The sequence below is a fragment of the Vanellus vanellus genome, assembly GCF_965231255.1.
Source record: "Vanellus vanellus genome assembly, chromosome: 1".
Lineage (NCBI taxonomy): Eukaryota > Metazoa > Chordata > Aves > Charadriiformes > Charadriidae > Vanellus > Vanellus vanellus.
In genome coordinates this window covers 154,075,568-154,103,242 of record NC_138905.1, presented here as the reverse complement: position 1 = coordinate 154,103,242, position 27,675 = coordinate 154,075,568, and the positions used below count along the sequence as shown (strand labels likewise).

Below are 27,675 nucleotides of genomic sequence, written 5' to 3'. Positions count from 1 at the left end.
AAAAAAAAAATCTGTGTTTTACTGCAGGCATGAAATGAGTATCTACCATCTGCAGCACACATGCTCGGCAACGCCAGAGAAGAAACAGCCCCAGAAGGCTGACACAGTGTGAGGTGAAAATCCGACCTGACTAATAACAGGAGGAAATCACTGAAGCCAAGCGGTTTTACATCAAAGTACAGCTACTGCAAATAGATCAAGAGGGGGCACAGGGATCCATTTTTCTCCAATGAACACTGCTTGTGCCCAGCTGCCATCTTTGTGGCCTTCTCCACGCAGTGACTCTGACACCAGTTTTCCGTCTCCGTCAAAGCACAGACAGATGATTGCTTTTCTTCTACCAGTTGTATCCACTGCAAGAGGTACAGGCCACCGTCTGAACTATTTCAATTCAGGCTTTTAAATTAATTAATTAATTAATTCACATTATCTGCTTTTCTGTAGTAGAAGCCAACATTTTTCAGCAATGTCCTAGTGGATAATGATTCCCTATTCTGTGTGACACCAAAAATGACTCGGCAATGAAGGACTTATAGAAAACCTCCTGAGAGGATGCCTGCCATCGCTGCAAAGCCTTAAGGAAACATTTTCACCTCAAGGCCACAGCAGCCGAAACTGGGGGTGTGCAAGTCTCTGTAGGGGCCCTCACAGAGCCAACCCTTCGCCTCAAAACCTGAGGAGAAGAGTCTTGGGATAAATTTACTGGGGGATGGACTGCGGAGAAAAGTCAGAATCCCCCTCAGTGACTTACCCCCCGGGGGCCCCCAGCGTTGCCGGAACGATGCGCTCGGGGCGCTGTTTCCGGCGGGGGGGGACGGGCGGGAAGGGGGAGCGGGAGGACGGGAAGGAAGCGGGGCGGGTTTGAGCGCGGCACCGCCGGGTAGGGAGCCTGGCCGGGCGGGCGGCGGAGAGGCCATCGCTGCCGGCGCGGCGGGCTGGGCGCCTGGGCTGCCTCCCCTCTGCTTTACCCACCGCACCGGGCGGGAGGATGAACCTGGAGCGGCTGAGGAAGCGGGTGCGGCAGTATATCGACCAGGTGAGGCGCGGGGGAAGCGGCGGTCGCGGCGGGGTGGGGTTTGCTGGGCAAGGGGCGGTTGGTTTTCCTTCAGAGCCCGGCTCCCGGGGAGGGGGGGAGGCCCGGGGAGGGGGTGCAGCAGGTGCCGGCCTCTGTATCCGGGGAGGGGGGTTAATTTTGAAATAATGCCTCGTTTCCTCTGGAAAAGGAAGGCGCGGGGGTGGGAGAGGAGCGAGGTGGGCTGGGAGCGCCGCCGGCGCTCTCCCCGCGGGGAGACGGGGCCTGTGGGGTCCTCGTAGCCTGACGGGGGCCGGGGGGGTGTCCTCCTTTGGAGGTGTTCCTCCTTTGGAGGAGGAAGGAAGCCCGCTGTGGGAGCGCAGGATCCCGCCCTGGCGGGCCGTGCAAGCTGGGCCACGCCGAGCTGGTGGTTATAGGTGCCCATTGTACTGACCCGCCACGCTGCGGGCTGCTGTCAGGAGGGCAGGCTTGTTCTCGTCTGTTGATGGATTCAGCAATTATGTTGCTGCAGGGCAAAGAGTCAAACAAATAATAATAATAAACACAACAGGAAAAATGCGTTAATAAATTAGGTTATGTATAGCACGAAGCTGCGCTGCTCAGTTTCTAGTTCAGAGACTTGGTACTGGCATAGCTTCTGAGAGAAACCCAGCCCTTCGGTTATCACAAATATTTGTGCATGTGGCCAGCAGGTCTGACTGAAAGATTGATTGGGGAACCTAAGTTAATTTGGTGGATTTTGTTGTTTTGTTTTGCTGTATTCATTTGAGTTAAACTGGTTCACCAAGCTGCTTTGCCATGCAGATATGTAGATACCTGTGCAGTTCTGAGGAAGGGGCATCAGGAGGAACATGAGACTGCTTCTTTGTAATGTAGTCATCTTATACTACTGTAGAACTGCTCAACAGAAGTCTTAAAGTGCCCTATAGGCCTGGATTACGCCTTTCTTTTGTGCTGTTGAGAGAGTTATTTAAACCTCAGTTCTTGTAGGCAGCTATTACATATGTGGGGTTTTGGTTTGGAGTTGTTTTGTTTTGTTTTGTTTTTCCCTGGGAGTGCAGACTGAAACCAAACTATTTTCTTGGCAAATTTTCTGGGCATTCTTAATCCCCATCAAGGAGGGAATGTGGGAACACAGGATAGAAGAGACTACTTAGGTCATGGAGCATAGTGCTTTGTGAGGACTGGAATACCATCAGCATGCATTTCAGAAAAGTCTGCCAAACCTCTACTCCAAAAGCATAAAACATTCTTTAAGGTTGTGAACAAACTCCACAACTGTAATGTTCTGGGAAAGAGCAGAAGTTATTGGGGCTTTTCTAGTGTTGCAAGTCCGTGCAATGGCAGGATACCTGTTAGATGTCCAGCAGATCCTGGGAAGCATATTATGCTTCATAGCATGGAGGAGGGTAAAAAGGAACAACATTAGCCCTTGCTGATCTCCTTTGAGAATAATCCCAGCCAATTGTATGAGGTTTTCCCTAGCACGCCAAATCTGATGGGAACTTTAACTCAATTAGTGGGATATACATGCAAACTCTGCTTCTATCAGATCACTAGTTGCCACCAGTCTTCTCTATTTCACCTGCTTCTCCTGAACTGCAGACTGCAGTGAAACTGTGTGTTGAAGAGTAAGGGCAAATTCACATAGGGACTATGTTTTGTGTGAGGTTAAAGCATCTTGACTGGGGAATGAAAATTTCTTAATCAGAGATGGTGCTGCTGAAATTTCCTGAAATCATTTGTATGTCCCTTTTTAAATACAGTATTCTCTTTCTTCTAAAATGTAGCGTCTATTTTAACTGGAAGGGAGGGATTCTTGCTACTTTTTAAGTGACAGCAAATCAGCTAATGATCTATTGCCATTTTTATGTTGTACATACCTCTTGGTTGAAGATACCTGCATTTTATTGAAAATAAACAAACAGCCCTTCCTCGAATTACTTTTTGCTATCCTTTAAAAGTTACAGTACTGGCCCTTTTAAACTGTTTCTTGAACTTAGAAAGATCTCAAATGTGAATCGACGTTCATTAGAGACTACATGCATAAGATGTTAAATGTGAATGGTGTACAGTATATTTCAAAATAATCCAGGAAAGTTAACCACAAATAAATACTAATTATTACTATCATGCTTTTACAGCAGCAGTATCAAAGTGCCCTGTTTTGGGCAGACAAAGTAGCTTCACTTTCTCATGGTAAGTAGTTACTTTTTACATTGTTTTTTATTAACTTGTTTCTGATAGCATTCTGGTTTGTTGGTTTGTTTTAAGCTGTGTGGCTAAGTGTTGAAGTTTTGAGTTTGCTGTAAGTGCTTTTCTGTGATCCTTGGCATGCAGTTTTTCCAAATAGAGCAGGGTCTATCTTTCCTTCCTGTTTGAGCTTTGTATTAAAATTAATGTCTGGCCAAACCTTAAGGTTTGCCTACCTAAAGAAACAAAACAAAACAAAAGCTACAAGAGACAACAGTGGTTTCCTACAGGATTCACTGGTGCTCTGGGTGACAAGTAGAATGCAGGTTTACTGAGTAAGTTGATGCTGGTAGCCTATGTTTGCCTACAGCTATGGTCCATTTACATTTCTTAAAATGATTCTAAGGCCTTGATCCCACAAAAGCTTTGGTTGCCAGTAAAGTAGGAGAGTACTAAGCTGTGCTTCTGCAATTGTAACTTCAAGCTACAAAAGTGTAATGCTTTCACTTTCGCTGCTAGGTTCCCACTGATCTTTTTTGAGAGAGACAACTCTGGGTTGCGTTTTTCTGCCCAATGTTCAAGGGCAGCGTAACCTACAACTGCTACTTTTTATTTTTTTTTTTTAGATTTGTAGTTGTCTCCTTCTCATGATACACCTCTAGTATAAGATTTTTTGTATTCACTGTCCAGTGCACTATATCTGATGTCTTTAAAGTTAAAATCTGATTATTTTTTAATTTCTCACTGATAGATATCATAAATCATAATACCAAAGAGTGGTGCTCAATGGATTTAAATCCAGCTGGCGGCCGGTCACAAGTGGTGTGCCTCAGGGCTCAGTGTTGGGACCATTTCTGTTCAACGTCTTTATTGATGATCTTGATAAGGACATAGGGTGTATCATCAGCAAGTTTGCAGATGACACCAAGTTAAGCAGGAGTGTTGATTCCCTGGAGGATAGGGAAGCTCTACAGAGAGACTTAGATAGATTGGATCACTGGGCCAACATCAGTGGTATGAGTTTCAACAAGGGCAAGTGCCAGGTCCTGCACTTGGGCCACGATAACCCCATGCAGCACTACAGGCTTGAGGAGGTGTGGCTGGAAAGCTGCCTGGCAGAAAGAGACCTGGGGGTTCTAATTGACAAGCGGCTGAATATGAGCCAGTAGTGTGCCCAGGTGCCCAAGAAAGCCAACGGCATCCTGGCTTGTATTAGAAATAGCGTGGCCAGCAGAAGTAGGGAGGTGATTGTGCCCCTGTACTCAGCACTGGTGAGGCCACACCTCGAGTATTGTGTCCAGTTTTGGGCACCTCAATACAAGAGAGATATCAAGGTGCTGGAGCGAGTGCAGAGGAGGGCAACGAAGCTGGTGAAGGGCCTAGCAGACAAATCATATGAAGAGCAGTTGAAGGAGCTGGGACTGTTTAGTTTGAGGAGGAGGAGGCGGCTGAGGGGAGACCTCATCACTGTCTACAACTATTTGAAAGGACACTGTAGAGAGGTTGGTGCTGGTCTCTTCTCACAGGTAATTAATGACAGAACAAGAGGGAATGGCTTCAAGCTCCAACAGGGTAGGTTTAGACTGAATATTAGGAAAGAATTTTTCACAGAAAGGGTGGTCAGGCATTGGAATAGACTGCCCAGGGAGGTGGTTGAGTCACCATCCCTGGATGTGTTTAAGAGACGTTTAGATGTGGTGTTAGGGGATATGGTGTAGGGGAGAGCTTTGTAGAGTAGGGTAGATGGTTGGACTCGATGATCCCAAGGGTCTCTTCCAACCTAGACAATTCTATGATTCTATGAAATTTTTTATACATGCATATTTTAAAAAAAATTAAACTTTGTGACTCAGTAGGATCCTAGAGTAGGGGAAAATAGTTTTCTAGTGAAGTAAAAGTGAATATTCTGTATGAAAATGTTTAAAGATATATTATAAATTAATGACTTGTAATTTGTTCTTTTATTTTAGAGGAACCACAAGATATCTATTGGTTGGCCCAATGTCTTTACCTAACAGCTCAGTATCATAGGGCAGCACATGCCCTTCGATCACGTAAGTTGGATAAGGTAAGTCATTTTAGTCAAAGACCTACTGTTGTTATTCCACTTTTAAACCTCTGCTGCTAACCACAGTGACTTCTTCACCATCAGAGGATAAGGTTTATGGGAAAAGTGATTAAAAAACCTGCATGATGTAGTTATCTGAACCAGGTATAGCCCTGTGTTCAATGGGCTAGATTGAAACTGTTGTCTCCAGATAGAGTCACAGAAAAGAGATTGGGTCCAAGGATGTAACTGCAGCAGTGTAGTGTCACTTCAGGTGTAGTTGTTTAAATTGTCCTTCCACTTTGCTAATGAGTAATGAAGGCAAGAGTGAAGCAAGTGTCCCTTGAGAGTTTAATAGTAGAGAAAGTGTTACAGACTTAGTCATTTTGGTCAGGAGAGATTTTTGGAGGTGAAAGGGATGAAGAAGCCATACAACTAGAAAAGGAGAGAGCAAAGTGGAGTCTAGCAGTGTAAGTAAAAATGCTTTCTCTTTATAACTAATATGTATGAAACTTCTCTTTCAGTTATACGAAGCATGTCGCTACCTTGCAGCTAGATGTCATGTGAGTACATTTTTTAACCATCTTGTGAAGATTAGGTATCTGACAGGCAATGTAGATCTCTGTGTTCGTTGGAATGACAGGTTTAATTTTGTGACACTTGAATTAATTCTTTAACCTTTGGTATGGTTGCTGGAGTATTTGTTGTGGTACTATTCTGAAGAAATCCAACTGACCTTTTTTTCCAGGAAAGAAAATACTCCTTTAATATTTTGTGGCGAAAGAATATGAATAATTTTTGTCTCATGTCTTTGTGTTTACATTTTTAATTGGCTTGTTGTAGTCTGACCAAAGGAGATGTGATTTATGGTTATATAAATACATTTAGCAGCTTTATACTCTGTATAAAATGTGATATGTGAATAGTAAAATGCAGTTCTTTCGCAGGACAACTGAATCAATTGGTAGATTAAATATAGAAATTTGAAATAGAATAATGTGCTGCTTATGGAATAAGATCATTGTATTTTATTAAAACCTGTATTAAATATTTTTAGAAGCATATATGCTTCTGTGATTGCATAATGCTGAATAACAGATTTTTCTGTAGGTATTAATTTTATAATTTTTTGCGTATTATAGATGACTAGTAAAATAGTTGACTGTAGTTGTAGAATGACACATGTCCAAATAAGAATATGTATGCATGAAAAACCTGCTGATAAGCACTGATTGCTATAATCTATGCCTTTGAAATGTGACACTGTGTTTATCGGTGCTTTATGTACAGATGTTTCAAATCCCAACCTTGTTTTTTACATGCACATGTTTGGCTAGTATGCTGCAAAAGAACATCAACAGGCCCTGGATATTCTTGATATGGAAGAGCCAATCAACAAAAGACTTTTTGAAAAGTACTTGAAGGATGAAAGTGGATTGAAAGACTCTAGCACAGACTGGGAGATGTCACAATCCTCTGTAAGTGACATTTTTTAAAACAATTTTTTTTCTAACTAATAAAAAAATGTGTGATATCAGAAAGTGATTTTACAGCTGTATGAATCTGAAACTGTGCTTAAGCTTTCTTTTTGGATAACATAATTTCCAAAAATGCTGAATTGTTCTCCTTTCAGTCAGAAGTCAGCTTGCCTATATGAAAATAACTTGGTTTACAAAAATGAAGAGTGTTTTCAACAACTTCCCATAAATCATTTGCAGATACTTTGCAGGAAGTTCATGATCTAACATTGGTTTTTAGAGTCTTTTAGCTCTGCTGCGGTTTCAGTCTTGATAATGTAAGCTAATGCTTCTTTCAACTGGGCTGCAGATTGTGAGATAACAAAGCAACTTTTCTTCTCCTCTAGATATTTTTAATAAGGTATTTCCTTAATCACTCAAGTGTTGTTCTCAGTGGGACATTTTTTTGATTGCATCTGAAAATGATGTGACGTGAAGGTGAAGTTTTTGAAGCTCAGTGAAAAAATTCTCTATAGGCACACAATTAAAAGGGATCACTACCATGTGTAGGCTGAAGAGTCTATGAACAGTCTTTACTTTTGGAGTTATAAATTGAAGTTTATTAACTGAAACTACAGTGAAGGTGATTGACAGATGGCATTTTCCTTGTAAGACTACAGTAGCAAAATGGATTAAATCATCAGTGTGAACTTATTTCAAATGCTGGTATTAGATGACTTAAGGGAGAAGTGGATTAGACCGAGCTACTGCAGTGCACCTTAATGGGAACATTTAAGCTACCACTGCAAGCAAAGAAAGAAGTCCTCAGTTTTGGGTGTTTGTTCTTGCTCCCAGTTTCATGGTACTTCATGGCCCAAGTGTTTGTGTGGCTGATTATTGAACTTAATTGGGAAAATGTTTTGACTGAAAAATAGCCCAGCCAAAAAACTCAGCTTCTGTCAGTCTTTACCTTCACTAATGCTTGTGATAATGTAGTTCACAAACATGAGGATGGCTTTGGTTTGCCAAAGGAGAGAACTACTGAAGTGGATGCTGCTAAGAGAAATTTTAAATCGAACTGTTCTCTAGGAACGCAGCTTCTGCAAACTTGATTAGTTTGCACAGACAGTAGTTCCAGAGTAAGAGTGACTGGCCTCCAAGCTGGTAGAAATATTACCACTGTAGCAGCCCCCCTGGGGTTTATAAGTTATTAATGCAGCTATACTGTTTCTAGTATGTGAAATCCTGAGAGAGTTGGTCTTTCTGGTTAGTCTGATGGCATAGATGCGTAAGGTGTAAACTTTCTGCAAGTAACTTGCTGAGACTTCTGTGGCCTTCTGACTGAATTGAATACCCATCTGGAGAGTTTTAAAAGAACATGTTAGTTATTAGACATCTTAGTACAACTTTAACTATGGTAATAATGATCTTTCACTACTTCCGTGTCTGAAACATCCATGTTTTGGGTTGAAAAGAAGGATCAATTTTCTGCTCAAAGTAGTTGAGTCCATTGATTTGGCCTTTTTCATCTCTACTGCAGTCATTCTTGTCTTGCCTGAAATATATGGTTTAATAGTCAACAAAGAAGTGTGTCACCTTTCAAAGTGATGATTTCCCTGTATTGAATATGAAGGGAATTTAGTATAAATAGCTTACAACTAAATATCAGAGAGCTGGATGCCAGAAGTAGAAAAGATAAACTATCTTCCTCTATCCTCCCTCTACTTACTTCAAGCATGTGTTCATTTGGCAGTAGGTAATCTGACAGAGCGTTCATTTTATTTTTTAAGATAGTAGAGACAATATTTTATTTAAAAACAGCACTAGAAAACCAGGTTCCATCATACATGAAATGCTTTTTACCTTTCAGGGAGCCCATTTGATTTGTGCTCAAAACCAAATTGCAAACATTGATTCAGTCTTTGACCTCCAGCCCTGCTTTTCCACCAGATCAAGAGCTCTATATGCCTTTTGCGAGGGAAGATCTATGATGCTTTGGATAATAGAACTCTAGCAACATACAGCTACAAAGAGGCCCTGAAGCTTGATGTTTACTGCTTTGAAGCATTTGATCTTTTGACGTCACACCATATGCTGACAGCACAAGAAGGTCTGGATAGTAGTATTTCTCGTATACAAGTAACATTTAGCTGCTTTCCCAATATGCCTTTTTCCTGGATAAAAACTAAAGCAATGCTACAAGTAACAAACTTTAAAATGTTAAGAATAGAAAATGTATGAAATAAGAGAAAATTATAATCTGCTCAAATTTACATTTGAACTTTATTTTTCAGTCCTTTGGTGCTAAGAATTAAAAGAAACAAAGTAACCCAGCTGTCCTGTCTCTTAGCTCTGGCAGCTCCCATGCTCTTTGACCAGCCTAAACAATGTTTTTCGTGTGTTCTCAACTTCACAGGCTTTGAATCCACAAAACCCTACTAGCACTTGCTTAGTTATAGTAGGCATTGCTTAATATAGCAATGCAAGTGATAAAATGTAACATGTAGAATAAATAAAAATAGTGGTGTGTTATGTCATCTTTATTAAGATAAGGCTTTCTTAAGAGAAGGCTCCGGGGAGATCTTATTGCGGCCTCCCAGTACCTAAAGGGGGCCTACAGGAGAGCCAGGGAAGGACATTTAACTAGGGCATGTAGCGATAGGATGAGGGGGAATGGCTTTAAACTGGAAGAGGGCAGGTTCAGATTGAACATCAATTGAGGGTGGTAAGGCACTGGCACAGGTTGCCCAGAGAGGTTGTTGAGGCCCCATCCCTGGAGGTGTTCAAGGCCAGGCTGGACGTGGCCTTGGGCAACCTGGTCTAGTGGGAGGTTTCCCTGTCTATGGCAGGGGAGTTGGACCTCGATGATCTTCAAGGTCCTTTCCAACCTAAACCATTCTGTGATTCTATGATTAAATTTTATTTAAAAGTGTAGAGGGAAAAACTAAGAATTCAATCATTAATTTCCATAATTAGTAGTATTATCTCTTTTTAGTGTCTGTATTGTTTTCTTCCTTGTAATTTTGCAATGAGCATCATAAAAATCTTTGCATCTCTAAGTTACTAAAATGTTCGATCTTACTATTTCTTCTGTAATATGACCAATTCAATTTTTTTTAAATTCACATAGAAAAAGAACTTCTTGAATCTCTACCTCTTAGTAGACAATGTACAGAAGAAGAACAAGAATTGCTTCACTTCTTATTTGAGAATAAATTGAAAAAGGTAAACCCAAAGCTGACTAAAAAGCTGGAGAATTGATTGAAAGTCTTGACTTCAGATGTATATTTTTTTTTAATTCTATTTATTCTTAACATTGGACTAAATAAAGCCTTTGTAGCTTTGATTATTTTAAAAATTTTGATGCAGTAGATATCACTTTATGGAGGTAGTATAATAGTTCTGTGTAAACTTATTTTCTGATGCGGTGACAACTTGAAATTCTGATTAATTGAGTTTTTTTAGCTTTATTTCTTGAGAAACTTGTAGGTGGGGAAAAAGAACATTAATAATGTATGTAAAATGTCAGTTACCTGAAAATATTAGGATATAACATTATTCCAGACTAGTTTTTCCAAAGATAAAATGAGAGCACTGAAAGCCAACTATATAGTGCTCAGCACTCATTTCTACAGCCCACGCTTAAGGTATTAACACTGGCAAGTATATTTCATGTTCTAGATGAGCTTTTAAGTACATTATAAAGAACCGTTTTACCAAATAAGTGTTTTATGGGCTTTCAGTTTAAACCTTAGAATTCTAAGAAGCTTAATACTGCTTAAGTACTCTTTTAGAACTAAAAATATTAATATCTGTATAATACCATATTATATATAATTACCATCTGATTTTAGGTTGGATTCAGATGTTGTTTCTTTTGTCTTTCAGTATAATAAGCCCAGTGAAACACTGATTCCTGAATCAGTAGATGGTCTTCAGGAAAACCTGGATGTGGTTGTATCCTTAGCTGAAAGACATTATTATAACTGTGATTTCAAAATGTGTTACAAGCTTACTTCTGTGTAAGTATAGAAAGCAACTTTGTTTTCTCTCATATGGTGTAGTATATTAATTATGCCTGGACTTACAGTGAATATCATTGTTCAGTGCATTGACATACATAACAATTTGATACAAAGTTTTAGGTATTTAAAATGTGTAGTTTGTGTCTGGCGAGACACTTTATTTTTATATGTAGCAGAAGTATCCAAAGCAAAACTCCAGTTAATCTGCACTGTGCAGCACTTCCCTTCCTCCAGTCTCTCCCTTACTCTGGTACCTTCAGTTTTGTGTGTTCTGTACCTACTTCTTGTTTGACCTTCAGAATGAACAGGTTTGGATCAGTTGGTTAGTTGGGAAGTATAATTTCTCTGGCTGATTAACAGTTATGTTAATTTTGATGTGCCGGGTACTGTGTTACGTAGCCCAGGCATACAGCGCTGCTCAGTTGTCTAATCAGTCAGAACAACAACATGGATTGCTTCTCAACTATTTTAAATGTGAATGCGTGGTTGTGGAGCTATTTTTTCTGCTGGCCTGACAACTAGCTTTTTAAGAAACTGTATTTTTGTGTATGTACTGCATAGTCTCAGAATATTAGTAGTATAAAATAGAAGGGGGTTTGTTTCGGTTTTAGTTTGTTGGGTTTTTTTTATAGTACAGTGTTATAGCTGAAGCAAGCCATTGCTATTTAGAATATCCCATGGAACTGAGTACAGGCAAGATTTTGGGGAATGCTGTAGAGAATGCTAACAGGGTGAATTTAAACATTTGAATGTAATCATGAGCCTATTGAAATAAATTACTCCAATTACATCATTAAGATTATATTGCATCTTTGTTTCTGAAACTTAATTGTCACACCTGGTCTCTGAAGGAGGAGACTATTACAGATGCTAGAGCTTGGAAATCTGAGTTTGAAAAGTCCATATAACTTCAAAGTTTTAGACTTTCTTTAAGAGAGCATTTAACATACTTGTTTATATGTTCTTTTATACTTTTCATTTGAAATACTTTGAACTATTTAAAAATGTCAACTAAACTTTTAACTGTTTCAAGGTGTGGTTCTCTGACAATGGATTAATAATGATGTACTTCTGATTTAAGAGATTCTGTGTATAGATTTGAAGACATAATTTCTTTCTCTGCTTAGTTTACCAAATGCCAAGGCTTACAAAAAGGGCACATGCCTAGAAGCCATGTCCGGCATGCAGTCCGTTCTCTGCGAGACTGTCTTCCATTTCTAAATGCCACAGGAAATAAAAAATTTAAAACTGAGCTAAGTATGTTTCCTAAGGCATACTGCTTAGTGTTAAACTGAGAAAGCTGAGGGCCATTGCCTGGAAGTTGCTGTCAAACATCTGGAAAAGAAGAACAGAAATGTTGTTGCTTGCTGTTTACTGGTTAAATTTGAAGTGACTTGCAAACAAATGTACGTTGTATTCTCTCTTTCTAATTGATATTCAGCTTGCAAGAATTTTCTGTTATCCTTTTCTGTTAATCTCAATTAATTGTTGTTTTTCTGGTCTTAAGATAGCCTTTATTATGCTGTTAATAGTACCTTCTGGTCAAAAATAGTTTTCCAGTGCCTAAAGTGGTAATTAACTGGAACATTACACACTATAAAAGCAGCTTGTTTATAACACATAAAAATTTTTGAAATGTGCATTGCAGATTTATTTTTTTTTTTTTAGAGTGATGGAAAAAGATCCTTTCCATGCAAATTGTTTACCTGTGCATATAGGGACACTTGTGGAGCTTAATAAAGCGAATGGTAAGAAACACAACATTTAATATGAATCTAAAGAAGATTGCAAAGCTTCAATTTAAAAAAAAAATAAGGATGCCAAGAAACCCCCTAATAAACCATTTAAAAATTTACATGTATTTTTCTTCCTACCTGCAGTTTCAAGAAAACAGTGGTAACTGGCAAAGAAAGGAGTTTTATAGCTGACAGGGCAGGGGGGAGTAGCTGTGCAAAGAGTCTTTATTCATTCATGATCATGAGCGTCACTGTCTTTTAATCCCTGGGCTATGTAGCCAGAAATTTAGTGAGCTACACTGCTTCATTTCTGTTTGATTTCTGTTTTGGGCAATCTTCTTAAGAGGATCTAAGTGTACTTTTTCTGCTCAACAATAAAATAAAATATATTAATTTAAAACTAGAAGGAACTCTTCAGCAGTGTGTATGCTTAGGTAGACATGCTTTTTCCATGTTAGGAAAAATTCTAGACTCTCCTTGCCTTTGCTGTTGTGAAGGCCTCTCTTTAGTTCAAACAAGTTAATAATCATGCAGCACCTCTGTTGGAATTACAAGAATAGCTTACTTGCAGCTGGGATGGCTTTTTCTCATTTCAGACTGCATATAAACATCCAAAGCAAGTGAAGAGCTTGAATGTCTTTAAAACCAATTGGAAAATAGAATAAGGAGCTCATATGATTTGCAGTCTCTCGAAGGATGGTGGATTGTATGTACTCAAATAGGTCATTAGGTGTACTAGTACTTCTCAATGTTTAGTAAATGTACTTTTCAGTCACTTTACAGAAAATGTGGCCAGTACTCTGATTTTTCTTCTAAGTCTGCCTTGAGAAGCATTTTGTAAATAAGTTGGTATTTTGTAAGCCAGTTTTCGTATTTGATTTTTCTGAAGCCAAGAATTGATGTAAAGTACTCCAGGACAAACTCATCAATTTAGGAGCACTGTGCTCTGATGAAATAGAAATATTATGTAGTGTAATGCTATTTCTTTTGAAATTTCATATGCAATAGAATTGTTATCCTGTATCTGATTACTTCTGCTGTTGTTAGAAAATCCATAGTAAGTTAACTAGAATAACTAAAATTATTACTTTTATTAGAAAAGTAGTCACTTAGAATTATTCCAAATAATACAATCATTTATTTGCTTTTGTCCTATTTTCAGCATGCTAATGCACAGGACTCTACTTTGAAATTGATCTAGCCAGTATGTTATACCTTTTAAGTGTATGAAATTCAAGACAAGATACATTCAAGTGTAATATTACAGGCATTTATTTTAATGTATGTTAATGACCTAAGTTGTTGCAGAATTCTTAAGGGGTGGGATGTATAGCTGCTTATTTACGTGCTGTGAAGCCTTATGGGTTGGTTGGTTTGGGTTGGTTTGTTTTTGTTTTTTTTTTTTCCAGTTAATTGCAAACCCAAATCTATTTTGAGGCAGTTTGAAGCATTACTACTAAACAGAAAACATTTTTGGTCACTTGTGCATTAATAATGTTAGATGTTCTGGATATTTTGTATAGAAAGCAAAAGGGCTTGAAACATCTTAATGGTTTAGCACATTTTAATTTTCTTTTCTTGTTTCTTCCCACTACATAGAGCTTTTCTATCTTTCTCACAAACTGGTGGACTTGTACCCAAATAATCCTGTAAGTTTTTCTAAGCCTTCATTACCTGGTAGTTTTTTCTAGGTGAAAGCACGTTAAAGTTGTAATGTAATTGTCAGTTTGAGCAACAGAATTCAAAATCTGTTTCTGGATGGAACTAGTAAGAGTGGTTCACTTCTTTTATTTTCTATGCATTGTAATTTTCTTATACCAAGGTTCTTTTTTAAAACAAAGTACTTGTAAAATATATTGTGTGAGGTATTCAGTGTGAGGTATTCACTTTGTAGCATTTGTTTTAAATTATTTTTCAGTAATAAATGTATATCACTCTCCGGGCAACCTTTTCCAATGTTTGATCAGCTTCATAGTGAAAAATTGTTTTCATTTTACTCAGTCTGAATTTCTCATGTTGCAACTTGTACCCATTGTCTCCCATCCTGTCCCTGCACCTCTGAGAAGCATCTGGCTCTGTCTTCTGTATTCCCAACCATTAGATAACTGAAGACAGCAATAAGCTTTCCACTTAGCGCTCTCTTCATGAGGCTGAACAAACCCAGTTAGAGAAGTTCTAACTTGTCTGCTATATCAAATAATTCAAAAAGCTGACTGTGATTTCAGTGAAAATGTTCCTAACTTTTCTAATTATATGTTCCTAACTTCTCTAATTATAATCTGTTCCTCTGTTTTGCATCACCAATGGTAATGTTTCACTAAAATTGGTATGATATATCTAATAATATTCGATTTTGATTTTAATGTGTAGGTGTCATGGTTTGCAGTAGGATGCTACTATCTCATGGTTGGCCACAAAAATGAACACGCCAGAAGATATCTCAGGTAATTTTTTTTTTTTTGCCAGTTTTTCTTAGTTAATCTGTTCCTCAATCACTACATAAATATTTAATGTTCGTGGGTTTTGTAAGCCCATAAAGTAAACAGAAGTCTTGGTAAACTGGTTACTACTGAAATATTCCTTTTGTTGACACCCTTTTTTTGGTATACCAATTTAGACCTCAACCTTCTACATGCTTTAAAAATGAGGTACAAACTTACATAGAATCTCTTTTGGTAATCACCTTCCTGTTATAGGCAGGTGTAGTCCCTGCATTTGCTCATGCTGCCAAGCCAACTACAGCTACGTGCTCAAGCCTCCATTCTCAGCTTAAGGACACTCAGGCATTCTCCCAGGTTCAGTTTTTGTATCTTAAAGGGAAGACTTAGACAGAAAATTCTGACATTTGGCTGTCTAGTTTTTTCTGTGTACAAGCAGCCTTAGACTTTTTAGGTTGGTAAGTCAGTGCTGTGCTCTTTCCTGTAGGTCTCCTGTATTGCATTTTTTTATCCATACTGGGGAGCGGGACCTTGCTGTGAAGTAGGGCATTTTTTTTTGGTGCTGTAAGCTTAAACTGAGAAAGTCTAAATCAACCTTTAAGGCTTTTGTTTTCCTTTGAGACCTTTATAGACAACATATGTAAAGATGGGTTAGTAATTTAGATTGTTTAAATGCCTGGTTATTATGAGCAAGCTATTTAAATTCCTGACACGTACTAGTGTGAAATTCTTCAAGAAGCTGTCTGGAGTGACGTAGGTGGTTTTGGTAGTGAAATAAAAAGCACCTTTATTAAATCTGCAAGCATCCCTAGCCACGAGGGGTCTATAGACGTGTTGGGGGGGAGGGGGGCGCGGGGCAGGAAGGAATCAGTATTCAGGGTAGTTCTGGTAAAGAGCAAAAAAGGTCTGGTAAAAGAGAAATCGTTAACAAGATACTACGAGGCTAGGGACAACTGTGGGCTAGGCACTACTTTTTAGAAAAGGATCTGGAGATACTGTGGATAAAAACACAAGCTCCCATATCATTGTTTTGGAGTCACAGGGCATGCTGCACAGGGTAGAAGACACAGCTGGGCAGTGCCCGGAAGCGTGTAAGGCAAGTGTCTTTCTGGCTGCTCCAGAAGGAGCTATCTGCATCTTTCATGTCTTGTAAAAGGGCTTACCTCATCTCAGCACCAATGAGGAAGACAACATCTGTGATAGAACATAATCCATCTTTTATAATAATAACAAAGCTGTATTTTAATGTGTCACTTGACAAGTCAACATGTGTGGAGAACTCACGATGGATGTGGGACGTTTGAATTGAATTCAACAGAAGGCAGTAGACAAGTATTCTGGAGAAGGTGGACAATTAGGAAAGTTTATGAAGTGATTGAAGCTGTCTAGGATGTAGGGTGGTAAGATGCAAATGTTTGAATATGTAAAGTTTTGTCCCAAGAGCCAGAGAACAAACTGTTCTCTAGGATCTGTGATGAGGAATAATGAATTTAACTGTGACAAACAAGATTTAGATTAAATGTTATGAAAAAAGGAAGTGTTTAAGGACAGTCAAGCAATAGAATAGATTACTTGTGGAATGTGTAGGATCTCCATGTCAGAAGCTTTTAAGAAGAGATGGGGCATATCTGTCATGAGCTGTTTAGTTATGAATGCCCTTGCCTTCAGACTGAGAAAATACCATACAGAGCTTTCTAATGTTCCTGTCAAGTCAGTCTTTCTGTAAAGACTCCAGGTTGCAGTCTTGATACTCAGGTTGCAGTCTGCAGCTCAGGACTTGAGCAACATTTGGTATATACTTCTCTGATGTGCAGCAACTGTCTGCAATGTGACAAATAAATACTCTTGTCTTCATTAAGGCTAGTATCATTATATGGGAAAATTTCAACACGCAGTTCAATCTAAGAGTTTATTCAGTGTTTTCATATCCTGCCTGTGAAACTTACATTTGCTAGAATACATTTATGTTGACATGTATAGCTACAATTTTGTAATACATTATGAGTCACTACTAACTCACTGTATTTTGACTAATTGACCTATTATATCATTACTCGTGTTCAGTAATACCAAATAATTCCTGCTGTCTGTGAACAGCAATAGAAATACAGTGAATTCTTGAAAATGTGTGATACTTTAAAGTGCTAAATAAATAATTTGTTGAACTTTTAAACTTTGTTTGCCAATAGTCATTAAAGATTATCTTAATAGATACCTAACTATGTGGCATAGCATTGCTATGTAAGTAGTCATCTGAAGCGCATGAAAGTTAATTTCAGATGTGTTTGCTTGTGACCTGCCCTTGTTTTCAGCAAAGCTACTACACTTGAGAGAACCTATGGACCTGCATGGATAGCATATGGACATTCATTTGCAGTTGAGAGTGAGCATGACCAAGCAATGGCTGCATACTTCACAGCTGCACAGCTCATGAAAGGGTATGTCAAAAATGTCATATTCAGAAAAATTAAAATTAATCCATAATTAGTGTAGAATATTGACCTATATTCCTTTAAACAGTAGCAATACATTTGCAACAATTATCTGGTAGAGAACAAATCAGGAAAAAAAAAATTCATCATCTGCATTTGACTGCATTATTTGTACTTGATTATTTTTGTGATTTTTCTAAAGTTCTAAAGTCAAGATTTATATTTAGGTAGTCTGTGTTCTACCTGAAAGTTCTCTGAAATTTGTGAATCATGTTTGTCATACCAGGTCATAAACTGCTGTACAGTAATATCTTTAACAGCTGTCCACTGCTGTGGAGAAGGTTATAAAATGAGTAATGGACCAATTGTGTCATATTGTATGTAAAACTATTGTATTTATTGGTAAATGTAAGCCCTTTATTTTTACTTTTTCTATATTCCAGTTGGTAAGTGAAATGTAGGAAGGACACTAGGGAAAAAAACCCAAACCCTCAGAACTAACTTAAGCACTAAGAAAATACATGTAATTCCAGAACAAGTTACAGTTATGTATTGAAGTTCAACTTATTGTCAACAACTAACAAAGATACAAAGTCATATAAACTGCCCCTTAGGTTAATAGTCCATTTAAATCAGCTTTTTGCTTGGATGTACATAAACATATGCAAACACAGTTGGTATTTCTTTATAGTTTCTGACGTCCTTCCTGATAAGTGCATGATACTTTTGTTTTTTTATAGGTGTCATTTGCCGATGCTCTATATTGGACTGGAATATGGTTTGACCAACAACTCCAAGTTAGCTGAAAGGTTTTTCAGCCAAGCTTTAAGCATTGCACCTGAAGATCCTTTTGTTATGCATGAAGTTGGAGTGGTTGCATTTCAAAATGGAGAGTAAGCTTGCAAAATGAGATTAAATATGATCTTAAATATGGATTATTCTGAAGTGTAATGTGCCAGTATACCTGCTAAAGTTCTTATATTGAGCTATAGAATCCGAAGTTTCTTTTGGTTCTAGTTTAGATGGTGTTTATCCTAAACCCTTGCTTTCCGCGTTGTTCTTCCTCGTTTAAGATTGAATGAGGAAAGAATTTAATGCTTGAGGAACTTGCAGCGATCAGTTGTTATCTTGTGTGTGCCTGTCATGGGGTGGTTGCATGCCTTGAAAAGGCACCTCTGCACACACAAGTGCACACATGCTATAAAACTTTGTACAGCAAAACATTTTGTCAGCTCAGGAGGTTCCAAATATATTCTGGAAAATCCTAGCAGATGTTAGAACCGTTTACTACTTCTTGGTTTGCTTCTGATTTTTTTAACTTTTGTCTTGTTAGCCCTTAGAAGCACATGCAAAATATAGCCAAACATAAATTACTGTGTTTTACAGCTAATTTCACTCATATGATGAAATAACGTCAAAGAGCTGTTCCTTGTAATACAGTTTTCTCATACTGCTAATGAAAACTCTTCACTAATTTACTTTTCTTTCCCTCCACCCTGTCAATTCTTAGCTGGAAAACTGCAGAAAAGTGGTTTCTTGATGCACTGGAAAAAATCAAAGCTATTGGAAATGAGGTATTTTTCGTAGTAACATGTATGATCATAAATTTTTAAAACTCCAGGAAATTCTATAATATTTTCGAACAAAATATGCTTATTTTAAGGTAGAAGCAATACAATATAAATTTGACTTTAAAACTTGTGTCATCTACTTATAATTGTGTATGTTGGGTTTTTAGATGAGATCATCACACATTGTCTTCAGTGCTACAGGAAAAAGCAAAAAGTATGTTTCTGTATGAAATTAAAAGAAAATAAATGTTGACTGGAAAGTGGAATCCAGGTCTCATTCTCAGCCTGGGGTCTTACTAGACCAATGGTTCTGGGCCTGAGGGTGGAACTGGGTACACATGTGAAGATGGCTTCTGCCACCTTAAGTGTTAGCCATTTCTTGAATTACTGCCATTTTTGTTTGGACATAATCCTGTAGGTATGGATTTGTTTTCTTTCTACCAGATAGAGCCACTGTGTGGGAATGGGCCCAGGAATGTTTAACTAACTTCCTGAAAGTAATCAAAATAATCACTGGCAAAAAGTTGGTTAGTTAATGTGCTCGTAGTTCCAGAGATTTTGTGAATCAAAAGTCAACCATTACAACCCCAATTCCTCAAACACTGGAACACACAAATGAGTTTGCACTGATTGGTAGTACCATTTATTTTATTTGTGTGTCGTCATCTTGTCTAAAGAAACACATTGTACTAGGGTAACTTAAGATGCCTTAATGAAAGTAGTACCACCTTGTAACAGGCTTCTTGTGAATTTGACGATAGGTTTTCTCAATTTTTAGTTTAAATTTAGTTAATGAGGACACCACCTCATGCTGCTATAATTGTTAACATGGCATCTCCTATCAAAATAATGAAATTGCTTCTAGAACAAAATAAACCTATAAAATGGAAAGCATTGCAAAAACCTATTATCTTCATCTTATCTTATTATCATGCTTGTCCAATCTGATAGCTTTCTATGATATTATAACTGGTTGGCTGGATGAGGGGAGACTCGTGGATGTCATCTACCTTGACTTTAGCAAGGCTTTTGACACTGTCTCCCATGACGTCCTCATTAGGAAGCTGAGGAAGTATGGGCTAGATGAGGTGACAGTGAGGTGGATTGAGAGTTGGCTGCGGGACAGAACTCAGAGGGTTGTGATCAGTGGCACAGAGTCTAGCTGGAGGCCTGTAACCAGTGGTGTCCCCCGGGGGTCAATACTCGGTCCAATTTTGTTTAATATATTCATTAATGACCTGGATGAGGGGGCAGAGTGTATCCTCAGCAAGTTTGCTGATGATACCAAACTGGGTGGGGTGGCTGACACCCCAGAGGGCCGTGCTGCCATCCAGCGTGACCTGGACAGGCTGGAGAGCTGGGCAGAGAAGAACCTAATGAGGTTCAACAAAAGCAAGTGCAAGGTCCTGCACCTGGGGAGGAAGAACGTAAAGCACCAGTATAGGTCAGGGGCGGACCTGCTGGGAAGTAGCTCTGAGGAGAAGGATCTGGGGGTCCTAGTAGACAGCAAATTATCCATGGCCCAGCAATGTGCCCTTGTTGCCAAAAAGGCCATTGGAATCCTGGGCTGCATAGGAAAGAGTGTGGCCAGTAGGTCGAGGGAGGTCATTCTCCCCCTCTACTCTGCACTGGTGAGGCCACAACTGGAATACTGTATCCAGTTTTGGGCTCCCCAGTTCAAGAGGGACAGGGAACTGCTGGAGCGAGTCCAGCGAAGGGCAACTAAGATGATTAAGGGCTTGGAGCATCTCCCTTATGAGGAAAGGCTGAGAGAGCTGGGAGTCTTCAGCCTGGAGAAGAGCAGGCTGAGGGGAGACCTTATTATGGCGTACAAGTATCTAAAGTGTGGGTTGAAGGAGGATGGAACCAGGCTCTTTTCAATGGTTCCCAGTAACAGGACGAGGGGTAACGGGCACAAGTTAGAACACAGGAAGTTCTGTTCAAATACACGGAAAAACTTCTTTACGGTGAGGGTGACAGAGCACTGGCACAGGCTGCCCAGGGAGGTTGTGGAGTCCCCTTCCCTGGAGATTTTCAAGACCCGCCTGGATGCAGTCCTGAGTAATGTGCTCTAGGCAATCCTGCTTTAGCAGGAGAGTTGGACTAGATGATCTCTCGAGGTCCCTTCCAACTCTGAAAATTCTGTGATTCTGTATGATTCATGTGGACAAGGCACACATTTACTAAAACAAACTGCACAGATTTATATGCTCACCAACATATAAATAAGGTTATTCTGTTTCAGTTAAAGCTGTATTGTTCAAATGAATGCCACAAACTTTGTAGATCAGGCTTAAATTTATGCATATGGCTAAATTCTTTTGTGTGTGGCATTCTTGTTTATTGAGAAGTACTAAATATCAACGTATCTATAAACACATAAATGGAAATTTAGAATTAGAGCGGGAAACACCAAAAATAACTAGAGATACAAAGATAGTCTTACATTGTTATAAATTGCAAAATCATAACGCAATAAAGTCCAAATGATTTTTAATTTTAGCAAAAAGTGTTAAGGATTTTTTTAGCTCATATTGTCTTCTGTGTGCCTCAAATGAGCTAATTTATTTAGAGCAGATGAAGTTAGACTATGGAGAAGACAGTAAAAAGACCTTCAGTATTTATGATTATTTTACAAACACCTTATATGGGGGTTCTTCAGTGCTCCTAGGCTGAGAGACTTGAAGTGTTTTTTAAGTAGAAAACAAATTATGTTTGGTTTGCATCCAAGTTTTACTATCACTGACCCTTTAAAGAAATGTAATTGGGTTTGGGGACAGAAAAATTAGAAAAAATGAATTACTGAATAAATGTTTTGAGCTTAAGTATGTGTTTTGAAAAGAACTGAAAATGCTTGTGATGTTTTTCTTGGTCATGAATAAATTGCCTTGCTCATGTGTATATTTGTTTTTTAAGTAGACAAAATTCAGTTACGAGCTGCAGTGATTTGAATTGTTGCATTATTTTGCAGGTAACAGTTGATAAGTGGGAGCCATTATTGAACAACTTAGGACACGTTTGCAGAAAGCTCAAGTAAGCAGAAAGTACTGGAGCTACATTTATCTGGAACACTACACAAATGTGTTCTCTTTAGGCCTACTTCTCCCTTATGTCAAGATTACGTACCACATGAGAGCAGTGTAGAAGCACCTTATAAGAAAAAGATTCCCTAAATCAGCTTGTGAACATAAATACATTAATCACCCCTTATATCCAGTTTACCACGTGCAAGTTAAAGTACTTGATGTGAAAGCCTTTCCTTAACTATTGATTCTTATTAGATAGAAAGTTGGTTGTAGGCTTTTAGATCCTTGTATGGGTCTGAATTCTAATTGTCTGCTGTCCCAGTCCTGATGTATTTGAATATGTCCACTGATGTAATTAACATAAAGGTGGTTTTGTGCTGATTAATTGCTTGGATCAATGCTTATGTTGTTTTCCTTGAAGTAAAATATTCAGTGGCATTAACACAGCAATAAAATACTGTTTTATGGTTTTTGATAACAGAACTATTTCGTATTTCCATTCTAGGAAGAGAAAAAGAAATTGCAAAGTACATAAGCAAGCTTTAACAGTTTTAACATAGAGAAATGTTTTCTCATTAATTAACTTAATCTGATTTTAACTAGTGTTTTCTGTTGTTTAATCAGTACCATATATTTTTTTTTGTAGTGTCATGGTTTTAATGGTTCAATTGGTGTATACTGTAATTTTTGTTTCAAAGCTGCTAATGAGAATGTGTTTATGGTAGATATAAGTTGTACTTCTGCTTTGGCTTTGGTAGTAATTGCTTTGTGCTTGAATTGCCGATAGTCTTCATTTTCATTATGAAATACGGATGTATAATAGTTACCCCTTCTGCCAAGATCAAACAAAAGGCACTACTTCTGGAATCTATTCATGAGTATAATTGCAGGGTTTTTTCAAATACTTGTTTCAGTTATAATTTCTTTTGTCTTTTTTTAATCTCTACAATAAGCTTATATCACACCTAGGGCAACTTGCATTGTATGATTTGCTCAGGTTCAAAAAGCCGACCTAATGTAAACCATCGTTCAAGAAAATTAAGTTGAGAATTTAGGCAGCTGTACATATGCTTTGACAACTTAAAAAATTCTGGATTTAATTTACTAGTGTTCATAATACATGCTGTTGGTATTATGAAAAAACCTACTGGATATGTATCTGCTTACTAGCATTATGTGATTGAAATTTGAAAGCAGCATATTAAAATACTGTGGTAGTTAATTGGACAGGTAAATACTGTGAATGAAAATAAAATTCAAATCATGGGAAAGTTTCATGCAGCAAGCAAACAGCTGCATAATGTTTCTGCCTCAACTGTTACTTAATTCGCTCCAACAACTTCATCTGTTGCTATTTACATAACTTTATTATAACTATAGACATGAAAATTTCTTCTGAATAGACAGTTTTTAACAGCTTGGTACTAGGATGTCAAATGTGACAATTTAATTTCTCAGAGTAATGCCATAATGTATGTTTAATCCTTGTTTTATAAAATAACAAATGCAATAAGCAGTCTAATTAATGGATAATTTTCAAAGAAAGGGTGGCTGGTATTTGAAAGAAATTATGGATATGTGTAAATCTTCTTTTCTGATAGAGACGGTAACAAAGTGGAAGTGACAAAAGTGTATGAAGCACTTAAGGGTTGTGGAATTTCTGCCCAGAAAGCTTTTCTCACTTTGAACAATGAGTGATTTAGTCTCATATTGCTGCTTTGCTCCCCTGGGGAGGAAAATGAAAGCTACAGAAAGAAAGCTGATGTTACAATTGAGCAGCATTAAATATCTAAAGCAATTTACCATATCAAATTGTTAAGATCATCTCTAAATGGGGACTAGCTGCAGGCAGCTGTTGCGATATATAAGGGGAACAATGATTTCTCAATTATGTTGAGGAAGAAAATTGCCAATATCCATGAATCTTTTGTGCATTCCATTATGTTCAGAGTGTGAAGCAATAATTTTTAAGTTCTTGCAGCATCGTGTGCCACTGAGCTAAGGAAAATACCCATATAATACTATATAAACACCGTTCAGCCCGAAGCTTACTAATAGATTGTCCGTATTTAACCCTAACAGGAAATATGAAGAAGCACTGGAATACCATCGCCAGGCTCTAGTATTAATTCCTCAAAATGCTTCTACTTACTCTGCCATTGGCTACATACATAGTCTAATGGGCAACTTTGAAAGCGCAATCGACTATTTTCATACGGTATGTAACTGCCTTAAATTAAAGTGCTGGTCGCAGATTCTGTTATTTCTGTTTTGGTTTTGGAACAGAGAACCAGAATTTTATCCAGCCTCCAAATTAGTGTTTATTTTATAATCTTTTTTTTTTTTTTTAAAGATTCCTAAGTTTCCTGTTGATACTGTAAAAATGGCTACTTTGGGAAGCTTAGTACTTGGATCCTTCTTTTTTTATAAATTGGTCGAATATTATAATTGTCATATACATTTTTCTGTACAAAAAAATTCTCATGCAGCTGAAATGATTTAAAATACTTCCAACCTATGCCTTGAAGTAGGAATTTTACAACAAGTGCAACATTTAAAGATATGCTATTTTCTGTTGTCTCAGATTTATCTTTATTATATGATACTTGTATATTATTGTTGCAGGACAGTTTTAGCGATTTCATGTTTTCATAGAGTAACAGTAAATTTTACTCAGTTGACTTTTTAGCATACAAGTTGATTGGCTTGAATTTAGCTGCAGTTCTGTTTACCTAGAAGCTTGTATTACATACATTTAGTTGTAATTACTTTAAGCATGTCTCAATCTATTTTGTTATAGATTGTAGCTTAGCTATACAAAATTAACTTCCTCACAGGTTTTATAATAATTGTTTTAGTAGTATGCTATTCTTCATGATTTCTGAATGATTCTCTGTCTGTATACATACCCTTTTCTGGTTTTGTTTTTGTGCTTTGCTTGCTTACTACTTCAGCCAGTTCATATGATGATATTATTTTGTTTGTGCAATGTTTTGCTTTACAGTGAAGACTATGCTCTGATAGCATTGTCAAGCAACAAAACAACAAACTCAGAACCATCGTGGACTTAAGATGTAAATGGTTTTATTTGCTACTGAATACTTTTTACTGTTTTGTTTTGTTTTGTTTTTTATAGGCCCTTGGTCTTAGGAGGGATGACACATTTTCAGTCACGATGCTTGGACATTGCATAGAAATGTATATTGGTGATTCTGAAGCCTACATTGGTAAGTCTTTCACTTATGCAACTCTTAAAGTCATCAAGTCCTTTAAGAGGAGTCTTAATTCTTGCATCAAGAAAAACTGTCTACCATTACCTAGTTAACTTACAAAGCAGAGTATGTTCGTGTTTGTTTTTTGTTGTGGCTTTTTTTTAATGGCTAAATGAGTCAGAACTTACCAGCAATTGCAGATGACCACTGTTTTTTCTAAGCATCATGACAGTAATTTCTTTCTAATATAAAAAAAGGAAAGACTTTGCCATTGGAGGTGGTGATGGTTTCTTTTATAGAAAATATTGATTTGTGGCAGCTTAGAAACCAAAGGGAATGGGGAAAAATAAAATAGAAATATGGAGTTAGAAAATCAGAGGACTTGATTTCAGCTAATGCTGCTGTAGAGAGATCTGGGCAAGTCATTTTCACCATGTCAAAACTCTGCTCTGTAGAGACAAGATAAATTCTTCTGCCTCCAAAACCAGAACTTTACATATGGTAAAAAAAAAAAAAAAAGTGCTTCATAATGATAATATATTATATTGCCACAGTTTAAATATGCTATGAAAGCTTTCTGCCCCCCCCCCCCCCCCCCCCCCAATTTATAGTGACATAGTTCTGCTTCATTGAACTCAGTGATTTATCTGTAACGAACACAGCTGATGTCCTGTCAAGCTTGTCAATGAGGCTGAAGCCAGTTCATGCAGTTGAAGCAGATGTTTCTTCTCAAGATTGTCTTGCTCCATATGTAGTTGTTTAACACATCTGGAAGATCCATGCAGCTGTGTCACATGCGTTAATGCAAATCATGCCGTGTATAACTTAAACAACAACAAAAAACCTTTTAGAGAATTGGGAAGGGAATTGGCAATTACTTCTCCGAACTGACTTTTGAATCTGAGTTGCACTTCCTATATTGTGCTTTTTTCAAAAAAGAGGCTGCTGGATTTTTTCAGAACAACTCTATTCAACTTCAGTCATTAAGCAGCAACAGCTCCCTGTTGGTCTGAAAACAGAGAATCATAGTAGCTTCTGGACGATAGTTTCTTTGACATAAATTTTTGAGAGTGTTCACTTGGAATAAGCTAATGGTTTGACTTCTTTCCTAGGAACAGAGATCAAAGACAAATTGAGATGTTATGACTTTGATGTACACACAATGAAGACATTAAAGAACATAATTTCACCTCCCTGGGATTTCAGAGAATTCGACATAGAAAGACAAACTCTGGATGAAAGTGGCATAGTAACATTAGAGACATCACATCAAAGGAAAAGTACAGATACTAGTCGCCCATTGGAAGAAACATTTGAGATAGAAATGAATGAAAGTGATATGATGTTAGAAACATCGATGTCAGACCATAGTACGTGACCATAAATGCTGGTAGAGAGCTCATTTTGTTTAAGTGTAATATGTTTGTTTTAGCATTTTTGTTATGGTGTTACACTTTCAAAAATTTGCTATTTTTATATGAATTCAAACTAATACTCTGTACTTAACACCAGAGAAATAATGCTTGCCTTAAGGATGATTAAAAAGTATACATGATGGACTATTTCTACAAAATTAATCATACACGATGAAGTAAAAATAAATTTTCTTTTTTTTTAAAACTGTTTACTGATCCATGTTTCTGCCATCATTAATATTGTGAAGGTTTAAAAACAGTACTTAACATGGAACCATTAACAATGTTGTTAAATTGAATAGCCAGTCTAATATAGTATTATTGTTGCTTCTGAGTTTTCATCCTGTCTGTGAGGAACGCTTTCTTAGTAAATAGACCAAAAGAATCCATAAAGTTTTATACTTACTGCTTTATAAATATGTATTCTTTTAAGGAGCAATTTCAGTGGTTTTCCATCATTTGACTCTAATTTGGCATACATTAAATTGATGACAAAGCATGTTACTTTGTTATACTTTCTCCTAGTCATTAAGTTCTGTTCTTTATAGTTATTCTATATTGTATTACTGAAACATCGTTTAAGAACTGGTTTTGGTAAGCTGACTAGACAACAAATTTGAATGGTGTAAACATTAAGATAAATCAGCCTTACCCACAATTAGTGTTATAATAAAGTTGTAAGCCACAGTGTACTACTGTAGGGACCACAGTCACTCTCTTTACACATAGTTGTTTTGTCAATGCAAAGGATTAACTGAATAATATACACACACACAGTTTTCACAAGCATGTAAAGTTTGGTATTTTTAAATGTCATTGGTTCACTGAAAAATGAAGAAGTAAAGCGTATGCCTCTGAAACAGAAGCACTGATTTGTTCATCCACTAACCAGGACAGGTCTGTTTGCCTTCTTAGCATGAGTGTTGAACGTATTTTGTGTAAATTTTTCCCTTCCCTTTCTTCTTGCCTGTTCCACATATGTCACTGTGTGGGGCTTAAAATTAAAAACTTAATGCTACAAGCTGTCATATTTTCTTCTGTGACTTGCAGCTAAGTTTTGGCATTTAATGTTTAGAATAGATTTCCTGAA

At 37.6% G+C, this 27,675-nt stretch overlaps 1 protein-coding gene across 1 annotated transcript; it reads left to right on the top strand.

The window, feature by feature from the left end:
• The first annotated feature begins 3,198 nt into the window (after window positions 1-3,198).
• CDC16 (cell division cycle 16) lies at window positions 3,199-27,675 on the top strand. Its single transcript, XM_082487097.1, has 17 exons — window positions 3,199-3,232; window positions 5,197-5,294; window positions 5,798-5,836; window positions 6,611-6,751; window positions 8,681-8,840; window positions 9,861-9,955; window positions 10,619-10,752; window positions 12,424-12,503; window positions 14,091-14,140; window positions 14,862-14,935; window positions 17,242-17,367; window positions 18,102-18,254; window positions 18,872-18,935; window positions 21,904-21,965; window positions 24,041-24,176; window positions 25,095-25,185; window positions 26,283-27,675. The coding sequence occupies exons 4-17, from the start codon at window positions 6,653-6,655 to the stop codon at window positions 26,546-26,548; spliced, it is 1,590 nt and encodes a 529-aa protein (XP_082343223.1). The 5' UTR covers window positions 3,199-3,232; window positions 5,197-5,294; window positions 5,798-5,836; window positions 6,611-6,652; the 3' UTR covers window positions 26,549-27,675.

Bases quoted from the DNA above. Each gene is read 5' to 3' on its own strand.
- CDC16 (XM_082487097.1), top strand. From the start codon at position 6,653: ATGGAAGAGCCAATCAACAAAAGACTTTTTGAAAAGTACTTGAAGGAT. The intron at 14,141-14,861 runs GTAAGTTTTTCT...TTTAATGTGTAG, and splicing joins ACTTGTACCCAAATAATCCT to GTGTCATGGTTTGCAGTAGG. The intron at 25,186-26,282 runs GTAAGTCTTTCA...CTTCTTTCCTAG, and splicing joins TGATTCTGAAGCCTACATTG to GAACAGAGATCAAAGACAAA.